Here is a 12,945-nt window from a genome sequence, read left to right as displayed (position 1 = left end):
GATCTGCACACTCACACATAGCATCTCGCAGAATGATGTGTACTTGACTAGGACTGTAAGGGATTCTGAGGACATGAGGTCTTTTCTATGTTTAAAAATGATGACCAATGATGCATAGTTTAGTAGTTATAGGCTGTGACCCTTTTAGACCTGATTTTTTAAAAATCATTTATTGCTTTTTATCTCACAACTGAGTTTAAATCTGATTTAATATCTCACAGTTCCGAGCTTGTATCTCACAATTCTTAGATAAAATTTCAAGATATAAACTTGTATATACTTGTTTATATGTTAATATAAACATTGACATAAACATGCAATTCTGAGACAAAACAGGACTGTAAGGTCCTATACTCAGAATTCACTGAAAAAAGGGCAAATTATGAGATTTAAGCTTGTAATTCTGATAAATAATGTCAAATTCTGAAATATAAACTTAGAGTTGTGAGATGTAAACTCTGAAGTGCAGGAGAAAATTCAGAATTGTGAGATTAAAAAGTCTTTAAAATGTGCTGTTTTGCTTTTTAGCAAATTCACATTTATTCTAGCTCAACACTGAAAACAGTTTAGTGTAAAAGTTATTTTCACTTAGACATTGAAAATTATTTTGTCAATTAATAAGCTAGTAAATTCTGCAGGAAGGGCATCCGGCATAAAACTCCATGTACTCCACAAACGCACTCAAATACTCTTTCTTTTATTAACTTAAAAAAAATGTCCAGTGTATTTTGGTATGTTATGTCCACTTTTAATGATCCAATCAAATCCTGATGTTTAAAATCAAATCCTGGCCTATAGTTTTATAATTTAAAGGGTTAGTTCACCCAAAAATGAAAATTCTGTCATTAATTACTCACCCTCAAGTCGTTCCAAACTTGTAAGACCTTTGTTCATCTTCGGAACACAAATTAAGATCTTTTTGATGCATTCTGAGAGCTCTTTGATCCTCCCATAGACAGCAAGGGTACTACCATGATCAAGGTCCAAAAACGAAGTAAGGAGATCAGTAAAGTAGTCCATGTGACATCAGAAGTTCAACCTTAATTTTACGAAGCTACAAGAATACTTTTTGTGCACAAAGAAAACAGAAATAACAATTTTGTTCAACAGTTCTTCTCCTCTTCATCCAGTCTGCTGTGGTTTGCCTCCATTTTGGAGAGTATCACGACGCATGCACACACTTCAGCTTCATGTAAACAAAGCTGCTTACGTCAACACAGACAAGCATCAGCATGGGCATGCATTGTTTACATGAAGCGGAAGTGCGCACATGCGTCATATTGCTCCCCAAAATGGAGGCAAGCCACAGCAAACAGAATGAGGATGAGAAGAATTATTGAACAAAGTTGTTATTTCAGTTTTCTTTGCGCACAAAAGGTGTTCTTGTAGCTTCGTAAAATTACGGTTGAACTATTGATGTCACATGGACTATTTTACTGATGCCCTTATTACGTTTCTGGACCTTGATCGTGGTAGTACCCTTGCTGTCTATGGGAGGGTCAAAGAGCTCTCAGATTCCATCAAAATATATTAATTTATAATCCGAAGATGAACGAAGGTTTAACAGGTTTGGAACGACTTGAGTGTGAGTAATTAATGACAGCATTTTCATTTTTGGGTGAACTATCCCTTTAATATCACATTATGCATACAAAACAGTGTAAGTGCAATTCTTGTCATCTTTAAAGTAAAACATGTTTAAATATCAGCAGACAGCAGTGATAGTTGTGTGTATAATTGAGTGTGAAATTTACATCACTTTAAGACTGCATTTATATGCTGCTTTGTAATCGAAAAGGGCTTTGTAATAATCACATTATTCACTCCCAACAGCCATGGGGAGCACGACTCCCTTGGTGTTTTTTAAAAAATGCAAGGAAAGAGCTCTTCACATTTCACTCCAATTTTGTTAAATACCGTGTTTCAACGGCAATACCACCCCCCCCCCTTCCCTCGTACTCATTCGTGTGGCGTCTCACCGTTCATTAAACAGCGAGGGAGTGTGAGTGCCCTTAATGGATGTTGACGTGGTGCCTCAGATAAAGTGTAAGCTGTGGATCTTGTTACGTGCAGGTTGTTCTGAATAAGCCCACCTGCAACCTCAACTTTAGCCTTTCAGTGTTTGTCATGCTCGGGCTCAGCGCACCTCTCTCCCGCCCGCACCAGGTAATTAACTGGAATGTCAACACGAGATGAACTGCTGTGAAATAATAGCTTCTTTTATCCAGGAGTCGTGATTATTATCTTTGTATTTTTTTCTTCTTTTCCTACACATCTCCAGCCCTCAACCCCGGCCCGTCCTCACCATTGTCTTATTTGTTCACAATTGATGACATCCTCTACTTTACCTTTAAATTAGTCTGCCCTCAGGATGAAGAGGCTTGCCGAGGAAAGGAAAACTTCAATTTTCAAGTAGCTGTGAGCAGTTTGCGAGTAAACCCGTGACAGCTTACTAATTCAGGGGTTTTTGGTAACAGCTGAAGTTTCAAGGCTGCACTGTAAAAGTTCACAGAAAGAAGTGTCGAGTGTTAAGGAGGAAAACATTTCTTAACTACCTGAAACCTTGTTTGAGCTGAACTTTTCTTAAAGGAATAGTTCACCTTATGTCGTTCCAAACCTCTCTGACTTACTTTCTTTCTTTCGTGTAACACATAAGGCATTCTTTTTCATGCAATAACAATGAATGGGGACTGAAGACTTTAAGCTTCAAAACAGCACCTGAAAGTATCATAAAATTCATTTTGACTCATGCACGATGTTCCAGGTTATCTAAAGCCACATGACAGAGTGGAATTAAAATCATTATTAACTAATCTTACTAACTAATGAGTCAAAGACATATAAGACCCGGTCGGTTTCTTGCGTATACTAATGGATATGTCTTTTTTCCCTTATGAATTAAGAACTTAATTATTTGATATTTTAATGTGGGACTATCGCCTTACTTACCCAGTTGATTGATTACATTGATAACTGCAAACATTTTTGCATTAAAAGGTTTCTAAAATGTTGTTTAAATATGCAAATATGGCATTATTTAATTAAATATGTGCTAATTTGCATACATTTCTAGTAAAAAAAAAATCACTGGATGAAGCCAGTTTCAAAATTCTTGTTTTTTTTTTGTTTGTTTGTTTGTTTGTTTGTTTTTCTGAGGGAATTTTGGGTATCTCATCTTTGGCATTCCATAATTCACGAAATACTTCAGGATACAGACAGGAATAAAAATGTAAAGTTTGGTGTGTGAAAGTGTCGAAAAAAACTCATTTAGCAAAAACGTCCTTTAAAAATATGTATTGTAATTAAAATCTATTGACACAAACAGATAAAGTGGTATAAAAGAAGCACTTAACAGTGTCTTTTGGATGTTTTCTTTCCATTAGTCTGAAAAAACACTTTATGAAAAAACCAAAAAGCCCAAAATCTTAAACTTGACAGGTGCATGAAAAAACTAATGATGACAGAATGTAATTTTTTGAGTGAACTATTTATTTAAAGTAAATTGCTCAACGCTATGGGAAAGCAGCTTAGCTCTTGTTGCTCTAAAAATGGCTGCTCAGTTAAAAGCAAGATTGTACTTCTGATTCTGACAAAGACCTGGACTGATTCCAGCCCTTGTAAATCTGTAAAACTAGGTCAAACATTCTCTCCACACAATTTAATGGTACAACTCAGGTAGTGGTTTGGATTTAATAAAACGCCCGAGGCACAACACAAAATGATCAGCATGAGTATGTTTATTATTTATACACCTTACACGGTTTTGTAGCAAGATAATAAAGCAACATTGTCTGATTGATGCCTTTCATCTTGCCCTTTGCCACCACATATGCATGAGGCCTGTAGCTATGACATGAAATCGGCTCCAGTAATCGATAGTTTGAAAAGGGCACACACACACGCACAGAAATCTATGTCCACCCTGCACCTTGTCGAGCCTTCCTGTGGTGTCAAGAAAGAAAAAAACTCTCCCTCAGGCAGTGCAATCCATCAACACAGGGCCTGGCCTTCAGACTAAACACACTCTCATTATAGTGGGTCAGGGCCCCACGAGAACCTCTGAATACATGTTTACTATTACTGCAAAAAACGGCAAGCAAGTGCACCGTACATACCAGTGCTCAGTTTTATGTTGCTGCTTTTAGGGATGGTTCATCAACGGCCCAACAGCCAACTAGTTGATTAGTGAGCTCGAGTAGTTTGTTTAGATTTCCCTTGTATACATTTTTTGTAGTTTTGGTGCTTTAATGAACATGCTGACATGTTTTTAAAAAGCACATCTGCATTCTGTTCCGATTCATTTCACACAGTCAAGTGGTTTTTTAAAAAAATGCAAAATCGCATTGCTGTGTAAATGCCTCCTAACAATGTGTTCAGTTGACCTAAAACCAGTCCATTTATGCAGCTCTACTTTAACCCTATAAAGCCTACTGTGTCATACTTGATACACAAATTAAAAACACGATCAAAACTTTTCTGAATAACCTGTTCTAGATGATCTACTACATAACTTCTGATTAATAGTTAATACTTTTTAGCAAGTAAAATGACATTCAGGTTGTGGTTCACATATCATTTTTATGAAGTAAACATAAGAACAGCTTTTATACCATAAGTATATTTTATGATGAACACTTACTGGACTAAAGCAACTTAGGTTTACTTGATTATCCATAAATCATCGATATTAGGAGAAATGGCATTAAAATGTCATATTATTGGGAGGTATTGGGAGTGAGAACTGATATTTATATGCATTTTATGTAAGCAGTCTGCTATATCATTATAAAGATATCAGCAGTTTACAAATTATCAGAATTACATCTTACATTTTAGTCATATACATATCAGCAACTGCATCAAAATGCATATTTTTGCTTAATTGAGGTGTTTTCCCTCCTCAGATATGAGTCCATATTACTCGTTATCATACTATATGAGCCATAAAAGCCTTATGTATCAAATATGATACTCAATAATTTTTTGTATATTAAAATGTATATTATAATTATATTTAAAAAGTATATACTTTTCTGACTATTATTTTATGTCAGCCTTTATGGTGTTAAAACTGACTAGTTGCCTTCTCTTTCAGGTGACCTACCAACTAGTTGACTTTGAGCACATGTAGTTTTGCACAATCTTTGCTTGTTTATGCATTATTATAAGACAACTTTTGTTAGACGACTGATGCCAATTGCTTGATTCTATGCTGCTTGACATTACAACACCATAAACATGCAGGTTTTAACATAAATTGAGTTGGTAACTTTTTTCAAAGTCAATAGTAGTGTCACTTGAGAATTGTAAGTTGTTTTTTGGCATTTACCTCAGTACTTTCATCATTTTGACACGGAGGCACTGAAGAGAGTGTTGTGATATCCTGTAAATAACTTCAACAGCCACCTCCAATTCACATGGAGATGTTTTTGTAAGAATACGAGAACAAGGTTACGGTGTTGCTGCATTTGCTGCACTGACAATGTCTAACACAAGCACACACCAGCGTGTTAAGTATTCTCTGTTTATCTTCTCGTGAAGTCATTCACGTCTGCCAAGCATCAGACCTTGAAAGTGTGGAGACATGGGGTCAATTGCATTACAGTATGTATTCCACTTCAGAGGCTCCTTATCTAACCCTGATAACAAAATCCTTTACCATCCCCAAATCACAGCAACAGTGGTATTTTCACTAGAGGATGGGCGAAAATGTTTTGGAAACATCAGAATTAGATCAAATATCGTGCATGGTGAATTGAGGAAATGTCCATAAAATAAAGAGCAAAACGAAAGAAAAATGCTTCCTCTAGACATCTTTGAAAATCATTTCATACAACATGTTTGGTGTGCGGTCTACTGCTGACTTCCATATTTTGTTAACAGCTTGAAAGTAAAGACCTGTTTAGTTTCTAACTAAACAGAAAGAATTGTTTAACCAAGGGTTTTCAAACTGGGGCCTGCAAGATTGCTGTTTTGTTGAAAAATGAATACTATTAAACTAACAGAAGAACTAGTTGATAGAAGAAAAAAATACACTGTTAACTTATGTATTGTATTTACTGTATAGTATCACACAATATTATGTATTATATTCATGGATTAATGGATACATGAAAATATATAGCTATCGGAAGGGGATTCCTTGAAAAGTCATTTATTTGAGGGTCCCTGCATCAAAATATGAAAACCCTCGGTTTAATCATCCAGTAAAATGTACAGTACTGTTCAAATGTTTGGAGTTATGAAGTCTCTCATGCTCACCAAGACTGCACATATTGATAAAAAATACATTAAAAACATTGTGAAATATTATGCATATATCTATTTTAAAATATAATATATTCCTGTGATGGTAATGCTAATTTTTTAGCATCATTACTCCAGTCTTCAGGCTTCAGAAATCATTTTAATATGCTGATTTGGGGCTTATTCTAAATATTGGAAACAATTGTGCTGCTTAATATTTTTGCTGAAACTGATCATTTTTTTCTGGATTGTTAGATGAATAGAAAGTTCAAAAAGAGCAGCATTTATTTGAAACAGAAATCTTTTGTAACATAAAAATGTTAAACATTTTAATATAAATATTTAAAAAGTTTTTTTGATCAGTTTAATTCATAATTTCTAAATAAAAGTATTCATTTATTTAAAAAAAAAATATATAAAATTGACCCAGTATAAACTAAATATTTCCAACCAATCTACACAGCTTTACAAGACAAAAAAAAAAAAGTGTTGCAAAACAATTCCACGCCTACTCAACAGTGCTTTGAGTTCACACATCTAACAGCAGCCGTTAGGTAAGCTACGGCCCCTAAGACCAAAGCTAGCCATCGCATTCCCAATCAATGTCCAGGATGCTAGGCTTGTTAACTCATTTATGTGAATGTGGCACTCCACCCATTGCAAGTGTCCCTCCAACCCTGCAGTCACCTAATCTGACTTTGGTCTTTTGTGTGCAGTGGAGATTGAAGGCGTATTGAACGAGCCCATCCAGGGGCCATTCAGAAGGTATACGTCCCTGCATCTTCAATATCAGATAGCTCCTAGTCAGGACTGCCTATCGATCCATTGCTTTAGCACTTCTCTAGTGGGTGAGTGGCAGCTCCTAGTCTAAGGAAGATAAACGCCATGGAGGATATGAGTCATTCCTGTCTGGTGTGCTCTTCTCTGTCTCTCTATCATCTTCTCTTCACCTCTTCCCTCCGCCAGGCCCATTTTACCACTGTACAAGCCTCTTCTAATTTACTGTAATGCACCACTGCTCTGAGAGCAGGAGGGTGTTATTATAAAAATAAAATGGGGAAAAATGGGTGCAGCAAGAATTCTTGAATGTTCCTGGCTTGAAGAAGCTTAAAGGAATAGTCAATGTTATACTCATTCAACACCATTTGTGGCATAATGTTGATTATAACAAAAAAATTATTTCACTTCATCCCTCATTTTCTTTGCAATAAAAGGTTACAGTGGGGCGCTTATAATGGATGTGAATGAGGCCAATTTTTGGAGAATTTAAAAGCTGAAATGTGAAGCGTGTCATTTTATAAAACCACTTACAGTACATTAATTCCTCTGATAAAACTTGAGCTATAAAGCTGTTCTATTATTTTTTAGTAGTTTTAGGGGTTATGGTGTTGCATTGTCATGGCAACAAAGTTGTAAAATTGGATATAACTTTGCACAGAAAAAGTTAGTAAGCAATTTTCACACTATAACCATGTTAACATGCATTTTGTACATGTCTTGTGGCTATACTGAGCAATTTAATGTTAACCGGTTGGCCCCATTCACGTCCATTGTAAGTGCATCACTGTAACCCAGATTTATTTTTCTTTTTTTAAAGAAAACATGGAAAAAGTGGAAAATATTGTTCGCATAATGAATGAAGTTGATTATAAGCTAATTTTGTTTCTTTCGTACATTATCAGCAAGTCAACCTTTGGTAACTCCAGGTCTTGGGGCGACATTGTTCAATTTAAATTAGACTATACAAAGTAGCTGAAAAGGCAGCAGAATATTATGATCCATGGCTCAGAGTTGGAAAGACATGTGGCTTGTGGCAGACAGCCCTCGGGAAGCAGCCAGTCTCAGCGGGAAGACGTGACGGGAGGGAAGGGGGTGGTCTGGTCTGTAGGAGACGCTGCCCGTGAAAATTAATCTTAGGCTGTATCTCAATATCTCAATGCAAAACTGCCCAGCAAAATCCTCTCATTGCATTTCTAATGTGTCACAGCGTGAGTCTGAGGTGGGGGAAGAAGTGATGCATGGGGGCAGGGCAGAACTGATTCAAAGGGGTAAATGATTGCCCTCTAGGGGAAGGAGAAATGAGAGAACGGCAGAGAGGTTTATCAGAGATGGAGCTGGCTGTCAGCCAGAGCTGTGGTATAGGGTGGCCTACAGAGAAAAAGAGAGAGAGAGAGTTGCTCACCTGCTTGACACAGCAAATCTTTGCACAACTTCTCCTGTCTGCTGTCTGGACACATCATATTATATAGAGCAATATGCAAGGTAAATTTATATATAGGTCAAGAAGACCGAGTTGCATATAACATCATTATTCTATTATGAGCTCAGGCTTCAGAGTAACAACCTACATACATTTTCCTTGCATAATATAAAGTAAGTGGGACAGGGGGTATAATCAACACCAGTACTGACATTACATCGTCAAAATGTGTATCACTGCATAAAGTCTGCACGGATGTTGAGAAGTGTGCAAGTACTTCCAGCATATTTTTTTTCTAATTTCAAAAAAGATGGGAAAATAGGAAATTAGTTTTACTGACCCTAACTTTTAGTTTATCAGTCTGAATAGTTTCAACCAAACTGCACAGACAAAAAAGAAATAAGTGTTGCAAAACATTGTCAAGATGTGAATGTAAATGTAGTGTTCAAATTGAGAAATCAAAAATCTTAACTGATGGAGTCCCATTTTGTTTATTGCATTTATAAAATAAAAGTAATTAATTAAGTACTTTTTTTCCCCAACGTTTGATTGGTGATCTAAAATGAATTTTCTGTGGGGATTTTTATTATTAACAGGTATTTTTATAAGTAATGCTTAAGTAGTTGGTGCAAGACAAGGACGTGCTCTTATCTTTTAAACACAGATACACTAAATGTTTTTCCTCTCACTTTATCTCTGTCCCCTGGTGTGTTGCACTGAACGAACCCAGTGTTCATTCAATATGCCTGTCTCGCTCACGTAATGAAAATCCCTCCCACAGGCGTGCACACGAATGCAATCTTGGGCTGTGTTCGGAGGCAGGATGGCAACAAGACATGTCCGAATCCAGTGTCTGCATAGCATGCTGTCTAGTAAGATGCCTTCATCTGGCTAGTTTTTGACAGAAACATATGTATCATTATATACCAAAATCCTGTATGTGCAGGAAAGAATGAAAAAGCATTAGATGGAGCATTCGATTAATATAAAAATGCACATTGCTTATTTTTTTTTAACTCATAACTTAATCTGTACTGAGAACACAAGCACATAAGCATAGTCTTCACTTATTTGTTTGGTTAATTATACAGTTTACTTGAATTTGTTTTTAAATCAGTACATAGGATGTCTGTTCTCTTAACAGGCAGCATTTTGGTTATGAAGGCACCATTTAAATCACTGCCTATGCAAGGTCTGGTTGGACGCGAAGGGTTAATGTCTAGGCTTGTGGGCGGAACCGCGGTACGCTATTGGATAATTATTCGTGACGCAATCGATATGAGAAACCTAGGAACTAGTTAAGAAGGCAGTCGGTAACTTTGAAAAGAGGTTTGTCTTAGAGTGCGGCAGCTGCGAGTCTATCAAGGGAGAAAAGTATCTTTGACCATGGTGCAGCAGACAGAGCACAGCGAGACGGAGAGCAGCATGTCGCGAGAGACCACAGATACCGAGGAGAGCGAACTGATGGCGTGCAGCCCGGTGCCACCAAAACCGGACTGGTGCAAGACAGCCACCGGCCACATTAAACGACCCATGAATGCATTTATGGTGTGGTCCAAGATCGAGAGGAGAAAAATCATGGAACAGTCACCGGACATGCACAATGCAGAGATCTCCAAAAGACTGGGGAAGCGCTGGAAAATGCTGAAGGACAGTGAAAAGATTCCTTTTATCCGCGAAGCCGAGAGGCTCCGGCTCCAACACATGGCTGACTACCCCGACTACAAATACAGACCCAAGAAAAAACCAAAGCTCGACACAAGTTCTTCGAAACCAGCGGTGCAGTCGCCGGAGAAGATCGGTAAAAGTGTCAGAGCTGCAGGGAAGAAGTGCGCGAAACTCAAGCCGAGCAAACCGGGGAACATTACCGCGAGAGCTTCTTCGCAAGATTGCAGGTTCAACTATGTTTTCACAAACTTAAAAGTGACCAAGTCTATCAAAAGGGAACTAACTGACGACGAAGATGACGACGACGACGACGACGAGGAGGATGACTACGAGGAAGAGGAGCACGTCAGGCTGCACAACGTCCCCGCGAGCCCCACGCTGAGCTCCGCCGCGGAGTCCGAGGGCGCCAGCATGTACGAGGAGTCCAGGCACGCAAGCGCGATTCCCGGCAGCAGACTGTTTTACAACTTCAAGAACATTACCAAGCAGAGCGCAGCTTACCCTGCCTCAGTGTCACCAGCATCCTCTTTCAGGTCCGTCTCTTCTTCGTCCAGCAGCTCCAGCGAGGACTCTGATGACTTGCTGGTGGACTTCAGTTTGAACTTAGCGGCGGGCTCTCACTCGACGGACTTGGGCAACACTTCAGGAAACCTTTGTCTCTCTCTGGTGGATAAAGATTTGGACTCTTTCAGCGAGGGCAGCCTCTGTTCTCACTTCGAATTCCCGGACTATTGCACTCCCGAGCTCAGTGAGATGATTGCGGGAGACTGGCTGGAGGCAAACTTTTCAGACCTGGTTTTCACTTACTAACAAACAAACTCCTCCAGAACCAAGGGGGCATCTTGCATCTTCAGGTTATTTTTTGACTCTGCCTCCGTGGTTGTCCCGGTTAAGACGCCGGATCCCGCGTTACGAGATTTGTAACGTAGAAAAAAAAATGACAACCTGGTCAACATATTGACAGGGCTGTGTGTGTATGGCAAGCGCTTTTAACATGTATTCCTGAAAACTACATAGTTTCTATGTTTATCTGACAAGCAGTTTTTTTTTTATACTTGTAAGCCATTAGTTGTTTTTTTTTTTTTTTTTCAGTTCACTGTGAATTTTATGTCTTTGCTGCTAGTCACTATGCCAGTATAACAATCTACTATTCCAGTAGGTACTAGTATAGGATAATGACTAGTAAGAGTAATGTGTATATAAATGATCGATTTCTAGTGAAACTGAGATACTAACCACTATTGAATCACTTAATAGTAATTAAAATAAGTGCTAGTCAAATGAAATGGATACCAGTTAGTTTAAAGAAATAAATGTTAAAGTAGCTTGCCATAGTGTGTGGTTATTCTGTGGGGTTGCAGTGAAACTGCTTAAACTGTGGTGGAGCGCAAAATGTAAAATCTGAACTATGCATTCCCATCCCACCCATATCTCTACAGGGAGCTGGCAAACGGTTTCTGGGCCGAATGGAGGTAATTCTGAAACACTGTTCAGGATGGAACTTATTCTGAGGTCTTGTGTGATTTTCTTTACGCCACAAATGTTCCTTTTTTTTTGTGTGTAACCGGTTCCGTTTCCCTCCAGGTACTGGAATATTTAAGCAGATAACCACTCTAGAACACACAGGTATGGCAGGAAGCATTTTGATACATGACCAACATACCTCATCTTTTTAAAAAAAAAAAACAAATATTTTCTGGCGTATTTTTGTACAGTTAAAGGGAAAGTTCTTACTGTGCTTTAAGTGAGGTTTCTTCAGGCACTTCAACCCGGTTTCATTTGTAAAAGCATGCAAGAATTAAACTCAGAAGTCGACTTGCATTTAAATGCCTGGTTATTATTTTACTCCAGGCAAATGTACAGCTGTAGATCTGAAGCGTTTCTATAGGGAAGTGTACAATGGAATTGGGGGAACTCATGAGCCTCATTTCTGGTACTAGATTGAAGATTGTATATGTTCTGTAATATAGTAAAGCTAGGAGTTTATGTATATCTGTTTGAATGGGTCCCAAATAGCAGGTGTAAAACTGGATTTTGTTTTGCTTTTTTATTTTCATTATAATGGCACATTTGTTTTTCATTTTTTTGTGCAATATACTCAAAATTGACCATCTGCGTTTTTGTAGCAAAGGAAATGAGTTACATGTCGTCATGCTGAAGTCTGTATCTGACACAAATAAATCAGCTGGAACTGATAAGAAAATGTATGTCTGGTTAATGGCATGTGTGCGTGTGCATGTGTGTTTGAGTGATCAAAGCAAGGATATTTGTGATCTTGCCATTGGGCTCCTTCAGAAGGGTTGGTGTTTCCAGATGCAAGCAAACATTTTCCCACCCCTCCTTTCAAATTGAGTAATGCCTTTAATTTTTCCCTTTTCCTTCTCCACTGGACCGGAAAAAAAATCTGCTCTTTAAGAAATCAAATCTCCCGCTGCTGGATGAGGCTTGTTTTGATTGGTGTAACCATCACCCCTCCTTCCCCCACCCTTTTCTGAACTGCATTCATTCAGCAAGCCTCTCACTCTCTAGAGTCTAGATTAACTGTGCAGTTTGGTAAGAAGTATTCCACTCTGGAAGTGCATAAAAACTTGCAATCATTCACACAATATTTTATAAACTGCATTTCTTTCTTATATATCACAAAACACACATTTTCTGAGCTAATTTCAAAGAATATTCAAATGGGAAGCCTCCTACTTGGATAGATACAGGCCTGTTCCAGCACTGCATTTTATTAATGATTGTGTCATTGCAATCTGCCATTGTATGATGCAATATTACCTCAGCTTTTATTCTAGTGACTAGCAGAGGATCTACTAATAGGCTTTAAG

At 38.0% G+C, this 12,945-nt stretch overlaps 1 protein-coding gene across 1 annotated transcript; it reads left to right on the top strand.

The window, feature by feature from the left end:
* The first annotated feature begins 9,745 nt into the window (after positions 1 to 9,745).
* On the top strand, positions 9,746 to 11,804 carry LOC122140998 (transcription factor SOX-11-like). The gene has a single exon (XM_042746577.1). It carries the CDS (start codon positions 9,833 to 9,835, stop codon positions 10,922 to 10,924), a length of 1,092 nt encoding a protein of 363 aa, XP_042602511.1. The 5' UTR covers positions 9,746 to 9,832; the 3' UTR covers positions 10,925 to 11,804.
* The last annotated feature ends 1,141 nt before the right edge of the window (positions 11,805 to 12,945 follow it).

This window comes from Cyprinus carpio, chromosome B20 (genome assembly GCF_018340385.1).
Source record: "Cyprinus carpio isolate SPL01 chromosome B20, ASM1834038v1, whole genome shotgun sequence".
In the NCBI taxonomy this organism is placed as follows: Eukaryota; Metazoa; Chordata; class Actinopteri; order Cypriniformes; family Cyprinidae; genus Cyprinus; species Cyprinus carpio.
Note: the sequence above shows the minus strand (reverse complement) of the source record. Positions and strands in the feature narration are given on the sequence as shown.

Coding starts and splice junctions, on each gene's coding strand:
- LOC122140998 (XM_042746577.1), top strand. CDS start 9,833: ATGGTGCAGCAGACAGAGCACAGCGAGACGGAGAGCAGCATGTCGCGA.